The 25,000-nt window shown below is 43.7% G+C and overlaps 1 protein-coding gene across 3 annotated transcripts in view; it reads left to right on the top strand.

The window, feature by feature from the left end:
• The window catches only part of GRAMD1A (GRAM domain containing 1A), a gene marked incomplete at its 5' end in the record, with an annotated part of 173,480 nt that overhangs the window by 30,662 nt on the left and 117,818 nt on the right, over window positions 1–25,000 (top strand). Inside the window, one exon of one of the 3 annotated variants that reach the window (XM_082273130.1) lies at window positions 13,258–13,369. The exons of the other annotated variants lie outside the window; for them this stretch is intronic. Within the exon in view, the coding sequence (XP_082129256.1) occupies window positions 13,335–13,369 (35 nt within the window). Of the gene's footprint in view, window positions 1–13,257; window positions 13,370–25,000 lie in introns of those variants that run through there. 3 annotated transcript variants of the gene reach the window in all.

Genomic DNA, 25,000 nt, shown 5'->3' with positions numbered 1-25,000 from the left:
TGGAAAAAAAATCGCCCTGACCCAGCCCCCCCCCCTGCTAAAACTGCCCATGGAGAGTGCACTGTGCATGCATGGCCTCTTGTTTGCTTTCTGACAGCTGGGGATAGGTGGGCGTTCGCACATATCCAGTGTGTGGTTGGTATCAACTAGAAAGCCATGAGCTGATAGAAGGGAAGCAACAGTCTGTAGTTGCCCACCACCGATTTGGGGGAGTGCTCACCGCCAGTACCGGGACAAGGTCATCTAGCACCCAGGGCAAAAATGCCAAAATGCGCCCCCCTCCTTTCCTTAGGGTCAGGGTGCCCACATCCCTGCAATAAACCAATGTGCCCAGGGCAGCCGCCTCCCTCCTGCCCACCCCTTGTCCCGGCCCTGCTCACCGCATGGCATCACTCGTTCCAGGGGAGGGAGCTGTGCCCAAGGCGGCTTTCCCTCCTGCCCCCCCCCTCCTGTTTATGTCTGCCTTCCTGATAGTAACAGCAATGGACCATGCTTGCAGAATGGGTGTCAGAAAGGCAGCTTGTAGTCTCCATGGGAAGTGTGTGTGACAGGGTGACAACATAATGGGAAGGATGAGAACCCCGCAAGAGTTTATAATAAGTCCATTTATAATAATATAATAAGTCCAGTGTAGGGCTATTAAAGCAGAATTTAACCCATCGATTAAACAGTATCAAAAAACTGTCACATTTCTGGAAAGTGTCAGGAATGTAACTGTCACATTGGTTGTGCTGTCAACCAAACTGTCAAACCATCCAATGGCTGGTGTCATAACTGAGCACATGTGCAGCATCCTGGCAGTTGAGGATCAAATAGAGGCCAAGATGGCAGCGATAAGAGGGTTTTACTTCCACTTTAATCTTCACGAAAGATCAGGAGGTGAAAGCCAACGTGTTTCTGGGGCAACTCCACCTTCATCAGGGCTAGGAAAACAAGGAAAGGTAAAAATAATATCAGTAGATTGATTTAACATTAACCAGACAAAAACAAATCTATTGTAGCATGGTGAGGGGGGATGGGTTTCCCACTGGAGATCATGGGGGGGGGGGGGGGGGGTTCCCACTGGAGATCATGGGGGGGGGGGTTCCCACTGTAGATCATACTGGCTTTTAAATGTTGTTGGGGATCTGGGTATACTTTGTCCCATGGTCACTCCAGATGCCACCCCATTTTTGCCACCCTGTGATTGCTAGGATGCTGGCAGAGCAACCCATGATACTGTGGCCCCATCGCTCGCATCATAGCAACCAATAACACAGCCTGTCATTGGTTGCTAGGATGCTTGCAGCAGGGCAGCACAGCGACCATGGTTGCTAGCACGCAGGTGGCTGGTCCGTACAGCTTCATTGGTTGTTATGTTGCAGGTGGCTGCCACATTTTTGCCACCCTTCCCCATGTGATTGCTAGGATGCTGGTAGAGCAACCCATGATGCTGTGGCCCTGTCGCTCACATCATAGCAACCAATAACACAGCATGTCATTGGTTGCTAGGATGCTGGCAGCAGGACAGCACAGCGCCCATGGTTGCCAGCAAGCAGGGGGCTGGTCCTTACAGCTTCATTGGTTGTTATGTTGCAGGTGGCTGCCCCATTTTTGCCACCCTTCCCCCAGTGATTTTTTTTAAGTTTATATTTGGTGGCGATTTATCTATTTTTTTTTAGATACATTTTTAGCCCATTTATTTATTTTCCTAGTTTATTTTGTGGCAATTTATATACAGTGTATATACTGTGTACTGTTTGTATGTGCGTATGTGTGTATATATATTTATATATGTATGGTTTATTTTGTATATATTTTTTACTTTTCAGTCTTTCTTTTTTTTTTTTTTTTATTTATTCATTTTTGTAGATTATTTTGTGCTATTTATTTTTACATTTTTTTGTTTATATTTGGTGGCTATTTATTATTTTTTTTAGATACATTTTTAGGCAATTTCATTATTTTCATAGTTTATTTTGTGGCAATTTATATACAGTGTATACTGTATGTATGTGTGTTTGTGTGTGTATGTTATATATAATTTGTAGTTTATTTTGTGTGTATATATATATATATATATATATATATATATATATATATTTTTTTTTTTTTTGTGCCCATTTCCATTTTTTTGGCTGTTTATTTTTTTGTTCTGCTTATTCATTTTATTTTATTTTTTTTATTTTAATTTTGTGCCTATGTATTTATTTTTTTTTGCAGTTATTTGTTGTGCCCTTTTTTATTTATTTGTTTTTTTGCCATTTGTATTTGTGCCTATTTTCTTTCATATTTTTTTCCTGCTGTTTAATTTTGTTCCCTTTTGTTTCCATTGGTTCTTTATTTATTTAATATTAAAATGTGTGCAGTGTTTATCCTTCCAGTGTTCTAGACTTCCACAGCTAAACAATAGGACTTTTTTTTAACTTTCTGTTTATATTATTTTTTATATACCAAGGAAATTATGTGTAGTGTAATTATAATTTCCTTTTCTCGGGCTGCATGGTTTTTCTGAACAATTTGAATAATGAACAAAATTCCTATGAAATTTTTCCAGCATTGGAGATTTTTGTCAGATCCAGCGCTTTTTTTTGTGGTTTTTGTGCCTATTTAATTTATTCTTCAATTTTGTTTGTGCCCATTTCCATTTTTTCGGCAGTTCATTTTTTGGTTCTGCTTTTTTTTTTTTTTTTGTGTCCATTTATTTTATTTTATTTCATTTTTTTTAGTTAAACTTTGTGCCTATGTATTTATTTATTTGCAGTTATTTTTTGTAGTTTTTTTTGTGTGCCCTTTTTTATTTTTTGCCATTTGCATTTGTGCCTTTTTTGGTAGTTTATTTTTTGGTTCTGGTTTTTTTTTTTGTGTCCATTTATTTTATTTTATTTCATTTTTTTAGTTAAACTTTGTGCCTATGTATTTATTTATTTGCAGTTATTTTTTGTAGTTTTTTTTGTGTGCCCTTTTTTATTTTTTGCCATTTGCATTTGTGCCTTTTTGGGCAGTTTATTTTTTGGTTCTGTTTTTTTTTTTTTTTTTTTTGTGTCCATTTATTTTATTTTATTTCATTTTTTTAGTTTGACTTTGTGCCTATGTATTTATTTATTTGCAGTTATTTTTTGTAGGTTTTTTTTTTGTGCCTTTTTTTTATTTTTTGCCATTTGCACTTGTGCTTTTTTGGCAGTTTATTTTTTGGTTCTGTTTTTTTTTTTTTTTTTTTTGTGTCCATTTATTTTATTTTATTTCATTTTTTTTAGTTTGACTTTGTGCCTATGTATTTATTTATTTGCAGTTATTTTTTGTAGGTTTTTTTTGTGCCTTTTTTTTTATTTTTTGCCATTTGCACTTGTGCCTTTTTTGGCAGTTTATTTTTTGGTTCTGTTTTTTTTTTTTTTGTGTCTTTTTTTTTAATTTTATTTCATTTTTTTAGTTTGACTTTGTGCCTATGTATTTATTTATTTGCAGTTATTTTTTGTAGGTTTTTTTTTTTGTGTGCCCTTTTTTATTTTTTGCCATTTGCATTTGTGCCTTTTTTTCTTTAATATTTTTTTTCCTGCTGTTTAATTTTGTGTCCTTTTGTTTCCATTGGTTCTTTATTTATTTAATATTAAAATGTGTGCGGTGTTTATCCTTCCAGTGTTCTAGACTTCCACAGCTAAACAATAGGACTTTTTTTTTTAACTTTCTGTTTATATTATTTTTTATTTAACAAAGAAATTATGTGCAGTGTAATTATAATTTCCTTTTTTCGGGCTGCCTGTTTTTTTCTAAACAATTTGAATTATGAACAACAGAATTCCTGCGCCGGGCCGGAAATTTTTCCAGCCTTGTAGATTTTTTGTCAGATCAAACGTTTTTTGTAGGGTTTTTGTGACTTGTATGTCATCTTTTATGACCTTAAAGTGAATATTTATTATTAGTAGGCGTAATGCCAACAATGTACACAGCCTTTTACATAATGTACAAAAGCTCAAGTATGAATTTATTATTGTGTTTGTAGAACACCGAAAATATTTGCAGTGCTTTACATGGATATTAGTCAATGCCCTCAGAAGCTTACACTCTAAGATCCCTATTTCACACTATAGGGCCCACGTCTCATTGAGTTTTGAACCAAGGACCCCGGTGCTGCAAGGCAGAAGTGCTAACCACTTCCTCTCTTGGTGACACCCATCGGTGAGACAGGAAATGCTGTACAGGGAGTGTCAGGAGGATGATTACGCCTCCCCATCCCCTCTTCATTGGTGCAATACAAATGGTCTACTGAGGCTATCCCTCATATTTAGAACTGGGAACGATGGGCACCGCTGTCTATGCCTGCCTCTAAACTACCCATCGAAATGACAGTTGCCTGACACACCCCAGGTCTGGGTCCTCCACTGCAGCATTGACAGCGCACAGCTTGGTCAAGGACACACCCTCAGCTTGCTGATTGGACATTGAAGGAGTGGCAGGACACTGATGAGTCCTCCGTCTGCTTACTCTGCATTCTCCTCCTGTCAGCCTCAAGTGCCCTGCAGCAGAGCCCGATTGGGCTACCAGTGCTGCCCTGCCCTCTATCAGTCTTTGGAAACAACCGGTAAATACAATTCTTGCAGTTCTGCCCACCCGCTGCGCCCATTATGAGGGGCTCCCACCATCTCCGTGCTGAGTTCCCAGGTCTGTACACCTACTGTGCCCATTATGAGGGGTTCCCACCATCACCGTGCTGAGTTCCCAGGTCTGTACACCTGCTGTGCCCATTATGAGGGGTTCCCACCATCACCATGCTGAGTTCCCGGGTCTGTACACCTGCTGTGCCCATTATGAGGGGTTCCCACCATCACCGTGCTGAGTTCCCGGGTCTGTACACCCGCTGTGCCCATTATGAGGGGTTAATTTTGTTTATTGAAAAATCTTACAAACAACAACTTATATACAATAAAACCATAATAAATAAATTAATAAATAACATATTTACAAAATAATTAAATATAACTATACAAAACCAAAAACCAAACAAGAACATAATAAATAAACCAAATTGCGCACAGCATAAACCCTACGAGAGAGCCAGACTAAGGAACATCACCGTCACCATGCATGTAGCCTTTTATCAAAAATATATTTTATCTGAAAATCTAGGGGAGTGAAGCAAGGACAGAAAGAAAAGCCGCACACCCCGAGATCAACAGGCAGCAGCTACAGAGTCCTGATATTCCTCCACGCCTTTATCCAGGCCTCCTGCTGCCACCTGTCTTTCTCAAGACCCCGAATCTTCCCAACCTCACCCAGAATGTTCTGCACCACCACCTCAACAGGGAGGATTTTACTCCGTAAGGATACCTGGCACCGTGCACTCCACGTGAAATAACGGACTACTACACTAACTAAAAAAAGTGTTTCCAAATCATAATCCCGGCGAGTCTGGAATGCCCCATACACCCACTCTGCATAACTCATATGGGGGAGGAAGGGTACACTCAGAGCCCTCCCTACCCTCTTGTACACCTCTATATTAAAAGGGCACTGAAGCAAAAAATGATCCATGGACTCCACCGCACCTCCACACTCTACTCTCGGGCAGCCACGATCACTCACAGAGAGAAACTTCAGGTTGCCCTTCACATATAGTTTTCCATGGAAAGCGAGCCAAGCCTGATCCCTAAACTTCATTGGGATTCTCTCCAAATTAATCAAACGCAAACCCTCCCCCAAAACTAGGCTTGGGCAATCCCTTAAGGCCAGTGGTTCGCAAAAAACAGAGCTCATGATCCGCTTCTCAAGAAGTTTCCTTGGAAGAGATCTGATCTCCCCTGCCGTTACTTGCCACTGCCGAAGTATTTTCAAACACGGGGCAACATAAGTCGGGAGCTTATCATGCTTGACCCTCAGGCTTTTCACTGGCCCACCATTTTCCCAGTTTCGCAGAAAGGGCCTAAACCAGGACTGGAAAATACCAACCCACCCAGGCGGTCTCTCTGCCAACATGTTACCAAGGTTGTACTTTACAAACATCAGAGAGAAAAAGACTACAGGGTTGATCATTCCTAGACCACCCTCCCGCCTAGGAAGATAAGTCACACTCCTTTTGACAAGGTTTATTCTGTTTCCCCATAACAGCTGGAAGAAACAACTATAGATCCTGGTATAGAGAGACACTGGCAAAATGCAGACAAAACTGACATACAGAAAAATTGGAATCAGGTAACCTTTGATCAGATCAACCTTTTCCCTTAAGGAAAACCGCCAACTTTTCCAGCTCGCCACCTTGGCATTGGCATTCTCCAGCCTGCTTACCCAATTTGCATGACCATAGTCACCTGGGCCAAATTCAATGCCTAGAACTCTAATTTTTTGTTGGGGCTCCGGGAAGTCATCCGGGAGAACAAAGCTCTCACCTTCCACGCCCATCCAGAAAGCTTCACACTTGTCCTGGTTGACCTTTGAACCTGATGCTTCCGCATACTGCCTTGTCACTGAGACCACCTCCTGCGCTTCCCCAGTCCCAGAGACAAAAACAGAAACGTCATCAGCATAAGCCACAACCTTCAAAGGAGGCTCACCAGCGATGCCCAAAGGTACCCCACACAATGGTCCACTCTCTAGCCTTCTAATGAAGGGGTCGATTGCAAACGCATATAGCAGAGGACTCAAAGGACACCCCTGACGCACACCTGAGCCAACCACAAAGGGCTGCCCAACCCAACCATTAACCAGAGGAAAGCTTTCAGCCCCTTTGTACAAAATCTTGAGCCAATCAATGAAACCCCCCTCCAGGCCATACTTGCCAAGAAGGAGCCATAGGTACTCATGATTAACCCTATCAAAGGCCTTAGCCTGATCCAATGTCAGCAGATATTTACCCCAACCAGCAGCCCTACAACGTTCCAAGGCCTCCCGGACAGCTAACACAGCTGAGAAAGTGCTTCTACCCTGGATTGCGCAGTGCTGGTGATGGGATAACAAATCGCCTGCCACTGATGATAATCGCCAGAAAAAAATCTTTGCCAGTATCTTTCTATCGACATTAAGAAGGCTAATGGGGCGCCAATTCTCAATCATCGAAGGATCTTTGCCCTTTGACAGAAGAACCACTGCAGATTGCCTCATGGAAGGAGGGAGAGAACCCTCATGCAAACAGCCATTAAAAACCTCCGCAAGGTGTGAAGCCAGGATCTTCTTAAAACATTTATAAAATTCGGCTGTCAAACCATCTGGCCCTGGCGTTTTCCTGATGGCTAGTTTATCAATAGCCTGGATCACCTCATCTGCAGTGATTTCATCTGTCAAATTCATCAAAGGAACAATATTTTCCAGACCTGGCGTAGAGTCCAAAAAACTCAACATCCCTGTCCGATCAAGGTTCTTTCCTCCCAGGAGATCAGCATAGTATGACCTGACGACCTCCAGGATCCCTGACCTAGACTTCGTCAGAGAGCCCGTACTGTCCTTAAGGCCATTGACCGTCTTAACTGCTACGCTCTGTTTACAATTCTGGTAAGGGTCAGGCGAATGGTATTTCCCATAGTCCCTTTCCTGAACCAAAGAGGCGTGCCGGTCATATTGATGGGTCCTCAGGAGGAGCTTCACCTCAGAGATCGCCCCAGAATCTCCTCCATTCGATACAAGGCGGTCAAGTTTCCTCCGCAAACGCTGGTAGGTGATATACTTATCTTGCTGTCTCTTCCTCCCTATGGCCTTGAAAAGCCTAACAGTCCGCTGTTTTATAAGCTCCCACCATTCTGACTTACTGTTGCAAAAGTCTAGGATAGTTACCTGTGCCTGAAAAAATTCCTCAAAGGATTGTCTTACTTCCTCGTCATCCAGGAGGGCCGAATTCAATCTCCAGATACCCCTCCCCCTAGGTGGCACGCCTGAGGCATTCAGAGTCAAATATAGAATACAGTGATCAGAAAACTCCACTGCCCGACAAACAGGTGCCGAAAAAGCAGAGTCCTCCTTTAAAAAAAACCTATCTATCCTACTCTGACTATTACCTCGCTGAAAAGTGAACCCCGTGCTGTCTGGGCAGCGCTTAATGTGCACATCTACCAGACCTGCTTCCCTAACCATTGCATTTAGGAAAAGGCTGTCATAGCCCAGCTTATCTCTGAAACCTCTCCTGTCTTTAGGCCTAGTAATGGTGTTGAAGTCACCTCCAAAGATAACCTGCTGAGCCGTAAAAAGAAAAGGCTTAATCTTTGTAAAGAGGCATTTCCTGTCCCATTTTGTCTGGGGACCATAGATGTTAATCAGGCGCAGGTCCTGCCCCCTCACAGAGACATCCAAAATCATGCATCTCCCAATCTCTACCTCAATTACCCGTCGGCATGTTACCATACCAGAAAAAAGGACCGCAACCCCGCTGTAAGGCTCGGCCGCAAGAGACCAAAAGGAGGGACCACGCTTCCACTCCTTCTTTGCCAGATGTATATCAGCCAGATTACTGAGATGGGTCTCTTGCAAAAACAAAATGTCAGCATCAAACTCGCTGAGCAAAAATAAGGCCATATGACGAGCACTCACTGATTTTAAGCTGGCAACATTAATGGTTGCCACTTTTAACGGAGTGGGAACTGCCATTAGGATAATTGAGGCAGCCGTTTCTTAGCCTGACTACTCTCTCTCCCTGGAGAACCAGTGCGCTTCAATGCACCCTGGGACTCATCATCCATAGAAGACGCTGTACTCAACGAGTCCCATTCATCGTCATCATCTGACAGGACCCCAAACTTATTTTTCAAGGGCAAAACCTTAGGACTTTGGGCAACTGAACACCTTTTTTTTTTTCTTTTGCCCTTCTTCCTTTTCTCCTCCAACCATTCCACATCATCCTTGGACAAACTGCAAATTACAGTCTCCCCACTCTTAGCCTCCCCTTCACCCCCACTCTCCCTTACCTTATCTGCCACCAGGCCAGCCTCTTCACCATTTTCCCCACTCCTCTGCATCCCCTGGTCCCCAATAGAAGCCCTGAAATGTCGAGGGGGTGGGACTGGCACTGCACTTGATGCCCCTGCATCAGCACCTCTTGCGGCCTCTGCAATTTTGGAGGACATAGACACAGAAGGATTGGACACATTCTCGGTAACTGATACATGCAAACGCACAGACTGGGGCGCCACAGATTTGGAAGACACTGACACACTGGGAATTGGCACAGACTGGGAAATCACAGACTGGGAAGACACAGGCACACTAGGCAAACGCACAGACTGGGAAGACACAGGCACACTGGGCAAACGCACAGACTGGGAAGACACAGGCACACTGGGCAAACGCACAGACTGGGAAGACACAGGCACACTGGGCAAACGCACAGACTGGGAAGACACAGGCACACTAGGCAAACGCACAGACTGGGAAGACACAGGCACACTGGGCATTGGCACAGACTCAGAGGGAATCGCAGGCACCCTAGCTGCTGAGCTCTGAGCATCCTCCATGTCCAGGCGGAAGAACTCTCTCATGAGCTCAGGCTGGTTATGCATTGCCTCGGGACACTGGCTATAAGGATGCCCAACCGAATTGCACAAGTTGCACCTTATAATGTTGCAATCCTTTGCCAAATGCCCTAAATCCTGACACAGAGAGCATTTCATCACTGGACAGGAGGATGCAAAGTGCCCTTTATCCCCACATTTATTACACAGTTTTGGCTGGCCTGGATAGAAGATGGTCAGTCTGTCCCTCCCCAGGAAAGCTGAGGATGGCAGATGCTGGATGACATTATCAATAACCCTCAGTTTTAGCTGCACAGACCATCCCCCCGTCCATATTCCTCGGTCATCCATAATTTTGTGTAAGGGGCTCAGGATGTCTCCATATCTCCTCAGCCATACAGATAAATCCCCTTGTGGTATGGACTCATTGCGCACAAGAATCGTCACCATTTTAATAAGTGGCTGACGTGACACAACTTTGGGGATGAGCCCTCTCCAGTCCGGCAGGCTCCTACACACATGTTCATATTTCTCCCAAAATATGTCCAAAGACTCCGGACGGATAAAGGACAAATCATACTCATAGGAGCCGGTCGGACTGATCAGGGCGAAGATATCTTCGGGTCTAAACCCCATCTGCAGAATCTTATCAACCACAGCTCTCCTATATGGGGGAATACCTTCGCCTTCCCATCTGAGCTGAACCACATTCCTCCTTTTAAATAGTGAGGAAGATAAACCATTTCCATGCTCCCCCCTACCAGATCCTGTAGCAGCACCAGCATAGGTTTTCCTCCCAGACATACCAGTAATTACAGCATTGTCCTTAGACACAGCCACACCTGCTGACAAGGAGCCTGAAACATCCCTTGCAGTCTTTGGAGCAGCAGAGACAAGACCCACCCCCTCCCCCTTCTCTAAGCACTCAGCTGCTTTCCTGGGTTCAATCACAGTTTTTTTTACTGCAGAATCCCCAACAGTTGTAGCACTACTGCTCCCAGCATCTCCTGCACCATTTTCAGGAACAACAGCTTTATTTGGGTCAGGAAAAGCCTTTGCAATGTCCGTGGTGCTCCTCTCTGCAGACACTTCAACCAAAAGCTCAAAGTTATTTTCAGTTTTCCCACCAATCGCATTTAAAGTTTTTTTAGCAGGTGCATCAGGTTGCACTGCATGCTGCACATTGTCTATGGGTGTGGGCTGACAGCCCATAGCACTACAACCCTCAGCAAGCACATTGTCATTAAAGTTCACATCACCACCTTGCACACACACTGTACCTGCTTGCTGTGTTGTTACCTCTGCAGTGTCATGGCTGATGGTGGGATCAAACTTCCTCCTGGTTGTTGCAGGCTTCATGGTGAATGTTCCTCTCTCCACAGGTCTCTCTTTCATAGGGCGAGGAACGGTATCCATATCCTCATCTGAGGAATCCGCAGAAAAATGTAACTTTCTTCCATCCAGAGGGGTTTCCAGCTCAGCGATGAACTCCAACATGCCAGTACCCCCCTCAACCTCCTGCTCAGATGTTCCACATTGCTGCTGCAGAGGGAGGGAGACAGAGGCCTCCGCCATTGGGGGCTCAGCAGATGTCTGAGGTGTTGAAGAGCTGGGCTCATCCTTCGGGCCCACTTTCTCACTCTCTGCTGACTCTGTCGGTACCTGCATCTCTTCACTGGCTGGGTCACTCTCCATGCTGGAAACGGCTCCTCTCCTCATACGGCTGAAACGTTCCTCATTCCTGTATTTTTCCTTAAAAGCTCCGCTACTTTCCTTCAGAGAGCTCACCAACTCTTTCTGCTTCCTCAAAGCTTGCTCCAAGTCCTTTAATTCAGGCCTCAGAGCCGGTCTCTTCTTACTGTACAGTTTGGCACAATACAACTTTTTCTTTTTAAATTCAGTTTTTAAAGCTGCCAATTTCTCCTCCTCTTTCTCAATCCTTGTCAGCTTGTCCACAATCCTCCGTCTAAAGGTAGATAGGGATTCACCCCTCCTTGGGCCGAGCTCCATGTCTTCCATAGGCTGAGGCCTAGTCTCAGGCCTATCCAGGGGGCCCCCGCCGGGGTCCTCCCCAGGATCCAGCATCCCTCCTGGGGCAGAGAAACAACTCTAGCCCCTGGCTTCTGGAAGCACACGAGCTAAGGAATCAGCAACCTCACACCTCGCTGTCAGGGAGTGGAATGGCAGTTTCCCACCATCCCTGTGCTGAGTTCCCATGTCTGTACACCTGCTGTGCCCATTATGAGGGGTTCCCACCATCCCTGTGCTGAGTTCCTAGGTCTGTACACCTGCTGTGCCCATTATGAGAAGTTCCCACCATCCCAGTGTGAGTTCCAGGGTCTGTACACCTGCTGTGCCCATTATGAGGGTTCCCACCATCCCTGTGCTGAGTTCCCGGGTCTGTACATCTGCTGTGCCCATTATGAGGGGTTCCCATCATCCCTGTGCTGAGTTCCCGGGTCTTTACACCCGCTGTGCCCATTATGAAGGGTTCCCACCATCCCTGTGCTGAGTTCCCGGGTCTGTACACCTTCTGTGCCCATTATGAAGGGTTCCCACCATCCCTGTGCTGAGTTCCCGGGTCTGTACACCTGCTGTGCCCATTATGAGGGGCTCCCACCATCCCTGTGCTGAGTTCCCGGGTCTGTACACCTGCTGTGCCCATTATGAGGGTTCCCACCACCCCTGTGCTGAGTTCCTTGGTCTGTACACCTCCTGTGCCCATTATGAGGGGTTCCCGCCATCCCTGTACTGAGTTCCTGGGTCTGTACACCTTCTGTGCCCATTATGAAGGGTTCCCACCATCTCTGTGCTGAGTTTCCAGGTCTGTACACCTGCTGTGCCCATTATGAAGGGTTCCCACCATCCCTGTGCTGAGTTCCCGAGTCTGTACACCCGCTGTACCCATTATGAGGGGTTCCCACCATCCCTGTGCTGAGTTCCTGGGTCTATACACCTGCCGTGCCCATTATGAGGGGTTCCCACCATCCCTGTGCTGAGTTCCCGGGTCTGTACACCTGCTGTGCCCATTATGAGGGGTTCTCACCATCCCTGCTGGATTTATAATTATTAAAATGTGTATATCTATATATATAAATATATATTTATATTTATTTATAAATAAATATATTTTATATATTTATTTATAAATAAATATATAAATATATTTATAAATAAATATAAATATATATTTATATTTATTTATGAATAAATATATAAATATATTTATTTATAAATAAATATATTTATTTATATTAAAAATATATATTTATTTATAAATAAATATATAAATATATTTATAAATAAATATAAATATATATTTATATTTATTTATGAATAAATATATTTATATATTTATTTATAAATAAATATATTTATTTATATTAAATGATTAAAAATTATATTATTATATGGAGAATGTAACAGGAGGTGCCAGAACCCATAAAGGTGGCCATAATTATGACAAGGAGATCCTATTGTTCAATCGGGGGCTGACCCCCAACCCCCACCCCCCCCACCCCCAGACTCCACCCATATAAAAATATATTTTATTGTTGGATGGGTTCTCTCAGCGTTTATCTGGTCAGAGATTCCCAATCTGGTGAATGTTTTGTTCCTCTTATCAGGATATCTCTGCCGGCCGTTTGCAGAGTGATATCGGTATCTGGAAGAGGAAAGTGACTACTGGCAGGAAAAGTGCCGGAGGTTGTCGTGGGATCAGCACAGCCCATAGGAGGGCAGAGACTGCACAAAGCCTGGAAAAGAGTTGGGGGGGGGGGGGAGACAGACATCAGACAGCCAGAGACAGACGGCCGGATTAGAGACAGCAATGGGAGAGGTGGGAGAGGTGGGAGTGGGCGACTAGGAAAGGAGAAGCGTTGTGAGTCAGTATCTCACATCACCTGTCCGCTCAGCAAGAAGGGACATGCCATGATCATCGCGGCTTCTGTCTGTTCCAGAGTCATGTGAGTCTATGTGATTGTACCGGGGAGAGGGGATAACGCTAAAAACCAGCAATGCATGTGGCAATTTTCAATCGATGTCCACTAATTTCTATCCATCGGGATTCCCAAATAGGTTCAGGGGTGGGCTGAAGGGTTCAGGGGTGGGCTGAAGGGGCAGGGGTGGGCTGAAGGGGCAAGCCGCCTTGGGCACTTCAGCAAAAGGAGAAGTCATGTGAGTCTATGTGTCTATGTGAATGTATCAGGGAGAGGGGATAACGCTAAAAACCAGCAATACATGTGGCAATTTTCAGTCAATTTCAACTACTTTCCATCCGTCGGTAGTCCCAAATATGATTAAGGCCAGGTCAAGGGGGGTGGGCAGAAGGGATAGCCGCCTTGGGCACTTCCGCAAAAGGAGAAGTCATGTGAGTCTGTGTCCATGTGAATGTACCGGGGAGAGGGGATAACGCTAAAAACCAGCAATGCACGTGGCAATTTTCAATCGATGTCCATCAATCGGGAGTCCCAAATAGGTTTAGGGGTGGGCTGAAGGGACAGCCGCCTTGGGCACTTCGGCAAAAGGAGAAGTCATGTGAGTATTTGTGTGTATGTGAACGGACCGGGGAGAGGGGATAATGCTATAAACCAGCCATACATGTGGCAATTTTCACTCAATTTCAACTACTTTCCATCCCTCGGTAGTCCCAAATATGATTAAGGCCAGGTCAAGGGGGGCACAAGGGGGCAGCTGTCTTGGGCACTTTGGCAAAAGAAGAAGTTATGTCAATATTTGTGTCTATGTGAATGTACTGGGGAGAGGGGATAATGCTAAAAACCAGCCATACATGTGGCAATTTTCAGTCAATTTCAACTACTTTCCATCCGTCGGTAGTCCCAAATATGATTAAGGCCAGGTCAAGGGGGGAGGGGGACACAAGGGGCAGCTGTCTTGGGCACTTCGGCAAAAGTCATGTGAGTCTATGTGTCTATGTGAATGTTCCGGGGAGAGGGGATAACGCTAAAAACCAGCAATGCATGTGGCAATTTTCAATCGATGTCCATTACTTTCTATCCATCGGGATTCCCAGATAGGTTCAGGGGTGGGCAGAAGGGGTGAGTATTTGTGTGTATGTGAACGGACCGGGGAGAGAGGATAACGCTAAAAACCAGCAATGCAGCAATGCACATTTCAGTTAATTTCAAATACTTTCTATCCATCAGTATTCCTAAATATGATTAAGGCCAGGCCAAGGGGGGAGAGGGACACAAGGGGCAGCTGTCTCGGGCACTTTGGCAAAAGGAGAAGTCATGTGAGTCTATGTGTCTATGTGAATGTTTCGGGGAGAAGGGATAGAGATAAAAAACGACCATACACGTGGCAATTTTAAGTCAATTTCAACTACTTTCTATCCATCAGTATTCCCAAATATGATTAAGGCCAGGCCAAGGGGGGAGAGGGACACAAGGGGCAGCTGTCTCGGGCACTTTGGCAAAAGGAGAAGTCATGTGAGTCTATGTGTCTATGTGAATATTCCGGGGAGAGGGGATAACCCTAAAAACCGACCATACACGTGGCAATTTTCAGTCAGTTTCAACTACTTTCTATCCATCGGTATTCCCAAATATGATTAAGGCCAGGCCAAGGGGGGAGAGGGACACAAGGGGCAGCTGTCACGGGCACTTCGGCAAAAGAAGAAGTCATGTGAATATTTGTGTCTATGTGAACGTACCAGGGGGAGGGGATAACGCTAAAAACCGACCATACACGTGGCAATTTTCAGTCAATTTCAACCACTTTCTATCCATCAGTATTCCCAAATATGATTAAGGCCAGGCCAAGGAGGGAGAGGTACACAAGGGGCAGCTGTCTCCGGCACTTCGGCAAAAGGAGAAGTCATGTGAGTCTATGTGTCTATGTGAACGTACCGGGGAGAGGGGATAACGCTAAAAGCCGACTATACACGTGGCAACTTTTAGTCAGTTTCAACTACTTTCTATCCATCTGTATTCCCAAATATGATTAAGGCCAGGCCAAGGAGGGAGAGGTACACAAGGGGCAGCTGTCTTGGGCACTTTGGCAAAAGGAGGAGTCATGTGAACGTACCGGGAGAGGGGATAACGCTAAAAGCCAGCAATGCATGTGGCAATTTTCAGTCAATTTCAACTACTTTCCATCCGTCGGTAGTCCCAAATATGATTAAGGCCAGTTCAAGGGGGAAGAAGGACACAAGGGGCAGCTGTCTTGGGCACTTCGGCAAAAGAAGAAGTCATGTGAGTCTTATGTGTCTATGTGAACGTACCGGGGAGAGGGGAATAACGCTAAAAGCCGACCATACACGTGGCAATTTTTTTTAGTCAATTTCAACTTCTTTTCATCCGTCAGTACTCCCAAATATAATTAAGGCCAGGCCAAGGGGGGAGAGGGACACAAGGGGCAGCTGTCTCGGGCACTTCGGCAAAAGGAGAAGTCATGTGAGTCTATGTGAATGTTCCGGGGAGAGGGGATAACGCTAAAAGCCGACCATACACGTGGCAATTTTCAGTCAATTTCAACTACTTTCCATCCGTCAGTATTCCCAAATATGATTAAGGCCAGGTCAAAGGGGGTGGGCAGAACGGGCACCTCACATGATACCACAGTGCCCAGGGCAGCCTCCCCCCTCTCCCCCCTGCCCACCCCTTGTCCCAGTCCTGCTTCCAATGGTTTCCCATCATCCTGGAATTTTCTTTTTTTGTGACTCGGGTAAATTGTTATCTAGACAGAAGTTGCTGAGCTGAGCGATATTCTCCGGTCGCTGAGTGTACAAATATCTGCGACTAACTGATGTGTGAAATGTGTGAGGTATGTGCAGAACTAAGCAATTCACCTTCCTGGGAACAATGATATCCTGATTCTGGACGAGCTCTGATTGGTCGGCACAGAGAGCGATAATGCTTGTGGGGTGATAGTCGCTATAACCGGCTTTCTCTGTATCTCTATGAGGATCCGCGGGTGGTTAAGGTTAAGCAACCCCCCAAAAATCAACTTCTCCTATTGGCTGCAGTTTAGTATCTTAGCCCCCCCGGTGCGATTTCACTGTTCCAAATCGCATGAGAAGTCACACCCTATTGCCGGAAATGGAACCATTCAAATTGCTGCATGTCGTAGAGACTTTTAGTCCCGATTCACACATATGCAATACGGGAAACCCTGCGATTCCTCTTGCGGGTTCCCACATCGCACTCCACTCGCAAGCAGTTCACACTGCCATATGCGAATCGCTGGGGGGGTCAGTACAAAGTTAATGACACCCCCAGGTCAGTTCGCATTTCGCAGTGCGAACTGTAATTTCGGACAGGAATCGAGTCGAGGTGTGATTCTAGTGCAGACCAAAAAAAAAAAAAGGGTCCTGTGCGACTTTGGTCCAAAATGCAATGCAAATTCAGCCATACAATCTGTACGGCTGAGTTCGCATCGCACAGACATCGCATGTGATTTGCACAGCAGTGCGCTGCAAATCAAATGTGATGTCGGACATTGCATATGTGTGAACCGGGGCTAAGGCCCCTTTCACACTTTGTGCGACTTGTCATGCGATGTGGGATGGCAAAATCGCATGACAAGTCATTCTCCATTGTTTCCAATGAGTACCATTCATATCTGTGCGACTTGAAGTCGCACCGACTTCAAAGTAGTCCCTGCACTACTTTGGCACGATTTTGATGCATTTTGAGGTCCAAAGATATTCAAGCCTAGTCAAACTCGCATCAAAATCGCGGCAACAAAGTAAAATCGCGCGACTTTAAAGTCGCACAAGTGTAAAAGGTGGCCTAAATTGGAAGGGTACACAATAATAGGGTTTTAAGGTGCCAAAGAAACAAAACAGTACACTTTTAGATGTAAAAACTTTTTGTTTTAGTGATATTAAAAGCCATAAATAAAAGAAAGCTTTTGCATGTTTGTCAAGCAGAAAATCCAGTTTGTTCTCGACATGTTTCGCTGTATAGAAATGGCTTCCTCAGGAGAAATATTTCTGGATAATTTTTTTTTTCCACAAAAAGACATTCACAACTATTTTTATCAAATGTATATATATAATAATAACTGTATATATATATATATATATATATATATAAGCCATGATGCTCACATTAGTAGGTCCGTAGTGACGATAAGCAATATTGATTTATCAATGAAGGATGTCTGAAAAAAATTGTGTGAATATAAGACTAGAGTGGAGACACTCGGACCTGAGTGTCCCCACTCTATTCTTATATTGACACAATTTGTACGTTACTGTTTTGCCACTTTAATGTGAGCAACATCCAGAAAAATATCTCCTGAGGAAGCCATTTCTCTACAGCGAAACATGTCGAGAACAAATGGGATTTTCTGCTTGACAAATATGTAAAAGCTTTCTTTTTATTTATGCCTTTTAATATTTTGTATCAATAAAACTAAAACATTTTTACATATACAAATGTACTGTTTTGTTTCTTTGGCACCTTAAAAACCCTACTATTGTGTACACTTCCAATTTGCAGCCCATCAGTGTCCATCATTGCAGCCCATCAGTGCCCAGCAGAGCAACCTCATCAGAGCCCATCATTGCAGCCTATTAGTGCCCATCAGTGCAGCCTCATCAGTGTTCAGCAGTGCGACCTCATCAGTGGCCATCATTGCAGCCCATAAGTGCAGCCTCATCAGTGCCCAACAGAGCAACCCTATCATTGCCCATCATTGCAGCCTATCAGTGCTCATCAGTGCCCATCAGTGCAGCCTCATCAGTGTCCAGCAGTGCAACCTCATCAGTGCCCATCAGTGCAACCTCATCAGTGGCCATAAATGCAGCCTATCCGTGTCCATCATTGCAGCCCATCAGTGCAGCCTCATCAGTGTCCAGCAGTGCGACCTCATCAGTGTCCATCATTGCAGCCCATCAGTGCAGCCTCACCAGTGCCCAACAGTGCAACCTAAGCAGTGCCCATCATTGCAGCCTCATCAGTGCCCATCATTGCAGCCTCATCAGTGCCCATCAGTGCAGCCTCATCATTGTCCTGCAGTGCGACCTCCTCAGTGGCCATCAATGCAGCCTATCCGTGTCCATCATTGCAGCCCATCAGTGCAGCCTCATCAGTGTCCAGCAGTGCGACCTCATCAGTGCCCATCATTGCAGCCTCATCAGTGCCCATTAGTGCAGCCTCATCAGTGCCCATGAGTGCAGCCTCATCAGTGTCCAGCAGTGCGACCTCATCAGTGGCCATCATTGCAGCCTATCAGCGCCCATCATTGCAGCCTATCAGTGTCTATCACTGCAGCCCATCAGTGCAGCCTCAAGATCACCAAATTAAAATAGAAGAAAGAAAGCCTAAAAAAGAAAACAAATACAGACGTCACATCTAAGAATTGGTAAGCTGCAATATATTAAAAAATTTGCTTTAAGTGGGGGTGCTCAGCCATGTGTTTTTAAGGCCCCTCCAATCAAAAGTCTTAAGAAAGCCGTGCATTGTTCCCAACTCTCTCTGTGAACTACAGATCACCTCCCTCTTAGGTATTGGAGAAGGTGTTCTGTTGTCCTTTACAGATACACTGCAGCAAATGAGCGTTGTCACCCTCTTTAAAGGATAGGAAGTCCTTGTTTAGAGCAGACTCCCAGGAGCCACTGAGCTTGCGATAAGCCAAATTCAGCGCCTCGTTTATACTTGTGAAAGAGGAAAATAATGCATTATGGCCACTAGATGGCAGTGACTGTGATAAGAAATAAGTATCTAAGGTATAAAGTAGGTTTTGCTGCCTGTGTCCGCCTCGTGGGGAATTTTCCTTCACTTCCTGTCCTGGAGACACAACAGGAAGTGAGTGGGAAGTGTTCTAAACCTTGATACCTCCGACCGAAACTAAAGAAAAGATTGAGCTCTAGATACACTGTAACTTATTTTGTGGCGTTCTGCTGGGAAATGATCTTGAAGAACGATAAGTCGGGGGTTTTTAAGTCCACGTCTGAGAATTTTATTAATAGATTTATCGGTCTGGTGAGCAGCTTAACCGAAATGGGGACAGAAAAAATTAACATTTCCCTTCGACCTTAACAGGCTGCGATTTAAAGCTGAGGACAATTTTTTTGGGATAGAGCAGAAAAGGTTTGGAGCCCCCGTTGGGGTATTATTACTGTCTGTGACCCCTCGTAGGTGATTTGCCCTCACCTTTTATCCTTCTGACACCAGGATAGGAAAAAGAAGGGGACGGGTGACACCAGGATAGGAGGGATGGGGAAACCTGCATAGACATAGCAAGTCCTCCAAACATGTGACAGCGCTCGGACTTGCTGATTGGCTGTTCCGGCACAAAGCATTGACTTCCAGTCCGGGCCGTCTCGGGAGTTTTTTGTTCACCTGTAACAATCAGTATTTTTTGCTAGAAGATTACTTGGAACCCCCCAAACATTATATATATATTTTTTTAAAGCAGAGGCCGTAGAGAATAAATCGGCGGGTTTTGCAATTATTGTGTGCAGCGGTTTTTCAAACGCAATTTAACCGCTTCCCGACCGCCCGCCGCAGTTATACTGCGGCAGGGCGGCTCACCTGCGCAAACCGACATAGGTATACATCGGTCGCGCGCCGACGTGCTTACGCCCCCGCTTGTCAGCGGAGGCTCAGATGCACGGTGCAGGCGGCTTCGTGTGACACCCGCGATCGTTCCCCGCTGAGAGAGAAGGACGGTCGGCTGTTGTAAACACAGCTGACCGTTCTTCTCCCTGGAATGATCACAGAGACCCTGTGATCCTTCTATATAGAATCTCATGTCTCTATGATAATTTCACAAGCCCCACCCCCTTACAGTTAGAAACACGCCCCTAGGTACTAGAGCTGCACGATTAATCGTATGAAAATCGCGATCTCGATTCACCCCTCCTGACGATCTAACCCTGAAATATGCTCGATTCTTTGCATAGCTGCATAGCAGAGAGAACAGCTGTGGAAAAAAAAAAAAAAGCCTCCCGACAAACAGCTATCAGCAAAGTCTCCCAGTAACTATAAACAAAAATGATTACATTGTATCTTTTCCTTCCCTCTGCCAGGGAGAAAGGAAGTTTAACCTCTTAAAGACTGGATCTTTTTCTGACATTTGTTGCTTGCAAGTTAAAATCATTTTTTTTGCTAGAAAAGTACTTGGAACCCCCAAACATTTTATATATTTTTTTTAGCAGAGACCCTACAGAATAAAATGGCGATTGTTGTAATATTTTATGTCACACTGTATTTGCGCAGCAGTCTTTCAAACGCAATTAATAGACTTTAATGAATAAAAAAAAAAAAAACGTAACAGTAAAGTTATCCCAATTTTTTTTGTTACACAGAGAATCGTGATCTTTATTCCAAGCTAAAAAATCGTGATTCTCATTTTGGCCAGAATCGTGCAGCTCTACTAGGTACACATTTAACCCCTTGATCACCCACTGTGTTAACCCCTTCCCTGCCAGTGTCATTATTACAGTAACAGTGAATATTTTTAGCGCCGATTACTGTAGTAATGTCACTGGTCCCCCCAAAAGTGTCAAAAATGTCAGTTAGGGGTCTGATCTGTCTGCCGCAATGTCACAGTCCCGCTAAAAATTGCAGATCGCCGCCATTATTAGTAAAAAAAAAACAAAACCAATAAAAATGACATAAATCTTTCTCGTAGTTAGTAGACGCAATAACTTTTGCGCAAACCAATCAAAATACGCTTATTGCAATTTTTTTTTTTTACCAAAAATATGTAGCAGAATACAAATTGGCCTAAAATGTTATAAAATTTAGATTTTTGAATTTTTTTTTTTTTTTTGGGTATGTTATATAGCAGAATGTGAAAAATACAAAAAACAATAAAAATTACAAATCTTTCCTGTAGTTAGTGGACGCAATAACTTTTGCACAAACCAATCAAAATACGCTTATTGCGATTTTTACCAAAAATATGTAGCAGAAAACAAATTGGCCTAAAATGTTAAAAAATGTAGATTTTTTATTTTTTATTTATTTATTTTTTTTGGTAATGTTATATAGCAGAATGTGAAAAATATTGTTTTTTTTTTTCTTTTTTTCAGAATTGTCGCTCTTCTTTTGTTTATAGCGCAAAAAAATAAAAAAATCGCACAGGTGATCAAATACCACCAAAAGAAAGCTCTATTAGTGGGAAAAAATGACATTACTTTTATTTTGGTACAGCGTCGCACGACCGCGCAATGGTCAGGTAAAGTAACGCAGTGCCGAATCGCAAAATATGGCCTGGTCATTACGGGGGAAAATCTTCCGGTCCAGAAGTGGTTAAGCAAAACGCCCATCACTCAAAAAAGTACAGGAGCTTCTTTTTTTTTCCATTGGTCACTTGGTCTATGGTACTAGACGTAACGGCATAAAGTAATGGTCGGATGTTCTCCATCCTTCTATATATATATGTGGATACCATAGTCGGTTACATATGATATTATTATGGGAAATACTAATCCTTTATGTGAAACCGTTGTGGGCTCTTACCCTGACATAGATCCTTATTATCCATCGGGCCATGCTGGCCGCTTGTGCTGATGATGTATGACTCATTTATGTTTTGTGTTATTACTTGACACATTTCATGCTTATACTATGCTAAAAATGTAAATAAAAAGGCATCCCAGCAGAGCATGATCCCCTCCCTTCGGAGACTGGGCTGCAGGGCAGTATTCTAACATGATAACGACCCCAAACACCTTTAAGACGACCACTGCCTTGGTAAAGAAGCTGAGGGTAAAGGTGATGGCCTGACCAAGCATGTCTCCAGACCTAAACCCTATTGAGCACCTGTGGGGCATCCTCAAATGGAAGATGGAGGAGCGCAAGGTCTCTAACATCCACCAGCTCTGTGATGTCATCATGGAGGAGTGGAAGAGGACTCCAGTGACAACCTGTGAAGCTCTGGTGAACTCCATGCCCAAGAGGGTTAAGGCAGTGCTGGAAAATAATGGTGGCCACACAAAATATTGACACTTTGGGCCCAATTCGGAAATTTCCCCTTAGGGGTGTACTCACTTTTGTTGGCAGCGGTTTAGACATTAATGGCTGTGTGTTGAGTTATTTTGAGGGGACAGCAAATTTACACTGTTATACAAGCTGTACACTCACTACTTTACATTGTAGCAAAGTGTCATTTCTTCAGTGTTGTCACATGAAAAGATAGAATAAAATATTTACAAAAATGTGAGGGGTGTACTTACTTTTGTGAGATACTGTATGTGTATACAGTATATATAAAACAAGATCCTTTCCTTTACTTTACTTTCCCCCCTCCATTCTTCCCCCTTCTCCCTCTATTCCTTCCTTCCTTCTCCCTCCATTTCTTTCTTTCTTTCTTTCTTTCTTTCTTTCTTTCTTTCTTTCTTTCTTTCTTTCTTTCTTTCTTTCCTCCTTCCTTCCTTCTTCCTCCATTTTTTTCTTTCTTTCTCTTTCTTTCTTTCTTTCTTTCTTTCTTTCTTTTCTTTCTTTCTTTCTTTCCTCCTTCCTTCCTTCTCCCTCCATTTTTTCTTTCTTTCTTTCCTCCTTCCTTCCTTCTTCCTCCATTTTTTCTTTCTTTCTTTCTTTCTTTTCTTTCTTTCTTTCTTTCTTTCTTTCTTTCTTTCTTTCTTTCTTTCTTTCTTTCTTTTCTTTCTTTCTTTCCTCCTTCCTTCCTTCTCCCTCCATTTTTTCTTTCTTTCTTTCTTTCTTTCCTCCTTCCTTCCTTCTTCCTCCATTTTTTTCTTTCTTTCTTTCTTTCTTTCTTTCTTTCTTTCTTTCTTTCTTTCTTTCTTTCTTTCTTTTTTCTTTCTTCTTTCTTTCTTTCTTTCCTCCTTCCTTCCTTTCTCCCTCCATTTTTTTTCTTTCTTTCTTTCTTTCCTTCCTCCTTCCTTCCTTCTTCCTCCATTTTTTTCTTTCTTTCTTTCTTTCTTTCTTTCTTTCTTTCTTTCTTCTTTCTTTCTTTCTTTCTTTCTTTCTTTCTTTCTTTCTTTCTTTCTTTCTTCCTTCTTTCCTTCTCCCTCCATTTCTTTCTTCTTTCTTTCTTTCTTTCTTTCTTTCTTCTTTCTTTCTTTCTTTCTTTCTTTCTTTCTTTCTTTCTTTCTTTCTTTCCTCCTTCCTTCCTTCTCCCTCCATTTTTTTTCTTTCTTTCTTTCTTTCCTCCTTCCTTCCTTCTTCCTCCATTTTTTTCTTTCTTTCTTTCTTTCTTTCTTTCTTTCTTTCTTTCTTTCTTTCTCTTTCTTTCTTTCCTTCTTTCCTTCTCCCTCCATTTCTTTCTTTCTTTCTTTCTTTCTTTCTTTTCTTTCTTTCTTTCTTTCTTTCCTTCCTTCCTTCCTTCTCCCTCCATTTTTCTTTCTTTCTTTCTTTCTTTCTTTCTTTCTTTCTTTCTTTCTTTCTTTCTTTCTTTCTTTCTTTCTTTCTTTCTTTCTTTCTTTCTTTCTTTCTTTCTTTCTTTCTTTCCTCCTTCCTTCCTTCTCCCTCCATTTTTTTCTTTCTTTCTTTCTTTCCTCCTTCCTTCCTTCTTTCCTCCATTTCTTTCTTTCTTTTTCTTTCTTTCTTTCTTTCTTTCTTTCTTTCTTTCTTTCTTTCTTTCTTTCTTTCTTTCTTTCTTTCTTTCTTTCTTTCTTTCTTTCTTTCTTTCTTTCCTCCTTCCTTCCTTCCTTCCTTCTCCCTCCATTTTTTTCTTTCTTTCTTTCTTTCCTCCTTCCTTCCTTCTTCCTCCATTTTTTTCTTTCTTTCTTTCTTTCTTTCTTTCTTTCTTTCTTTCTTTCTTTCTTTCTTTCTTTCTTTCTTTCTTTCTTTCTTTCTTTCTTTCTTTCTTTCTTTCTTTCTTTCTTTCTTTCTTTCTCTTTCTTTCTTTTTTCTTTCTTTCTTTCTTTTTTCTTTCTTTCTTTCCTTCCTTTCTCCCTTCCTCTCTCTTTCTCCACCCCCTCTATTATCTCATCCCCCCCTATCCCCCCCCGTCTCTCTCCCCCTATCCTTGCTCCCCCCCAACTCTCTCTCTTTCTTACCCCCTCCACTCATCTCTCTTCCCTCTATCCCCCCCTATTAGTGCAGTAAATCCAGCGGTGATTCTGCCCCCCATCTATAATAATGATAAGTGCTCTGTATATAAGTTGGGTCTTTATTGCGGGTTTAACTCACCCCCCCCCCCCTCGCTTCCACCGCCCCCCCCCCCCCCCCATTGTACATTACACTCTTTGAAGCTTTTTTCGCTTTGCTGCTCCCCCTATCCTTGCTCCCCCCCCCCACTCTATTTCTTTATTTCTTACCGTCTCATCTCTCTACCCCCATTGGTGCAGTAAATCCAGCAGTGATTCTGCCCCCCCCCCCCCCCCCATAATAATGATGAATGCTCTGTATGTTAGTCGGGTCTCTATTGCAGATTTACACCCCCCCCCCCTCTTTTTTCTCTCTCTCCCTTCCTCCCTTTTCAACCCCCTTCCTCTGTGTCTCTCTCTCTCTCTTTGCTCTCACCCCCACTCTCTTTCTTACCCCCTTATCTCTCCCCCCCCCCTTCCCCCTATTGGTGCAGAAATCTAGCAGTGATTCTGCCCCCCCCCCCCTCTATAATAATGATAAGTGCTCTGTATATAAGTTGGGTCTGTATTGCGGATTTAACCCCCCCCCCCCCCCCCCCGCCATTGCCCCATTGTACATTCCACT

Source organism: Pelophylax lessonae (genome assembly GCF_965119305.1).
Source record: "Pelophylax lessonae genome assembly, chromosome: 12".
Taxonomy (NCBI): Eukaryota; Metazoa; Chordata; class Amphibia; order Anura; family Ranidae; genus Pelophylax; species Pelophylax lessonae.
This window is presented reverse-complemented; position numbering and strand designations above follow the sequence as displayed.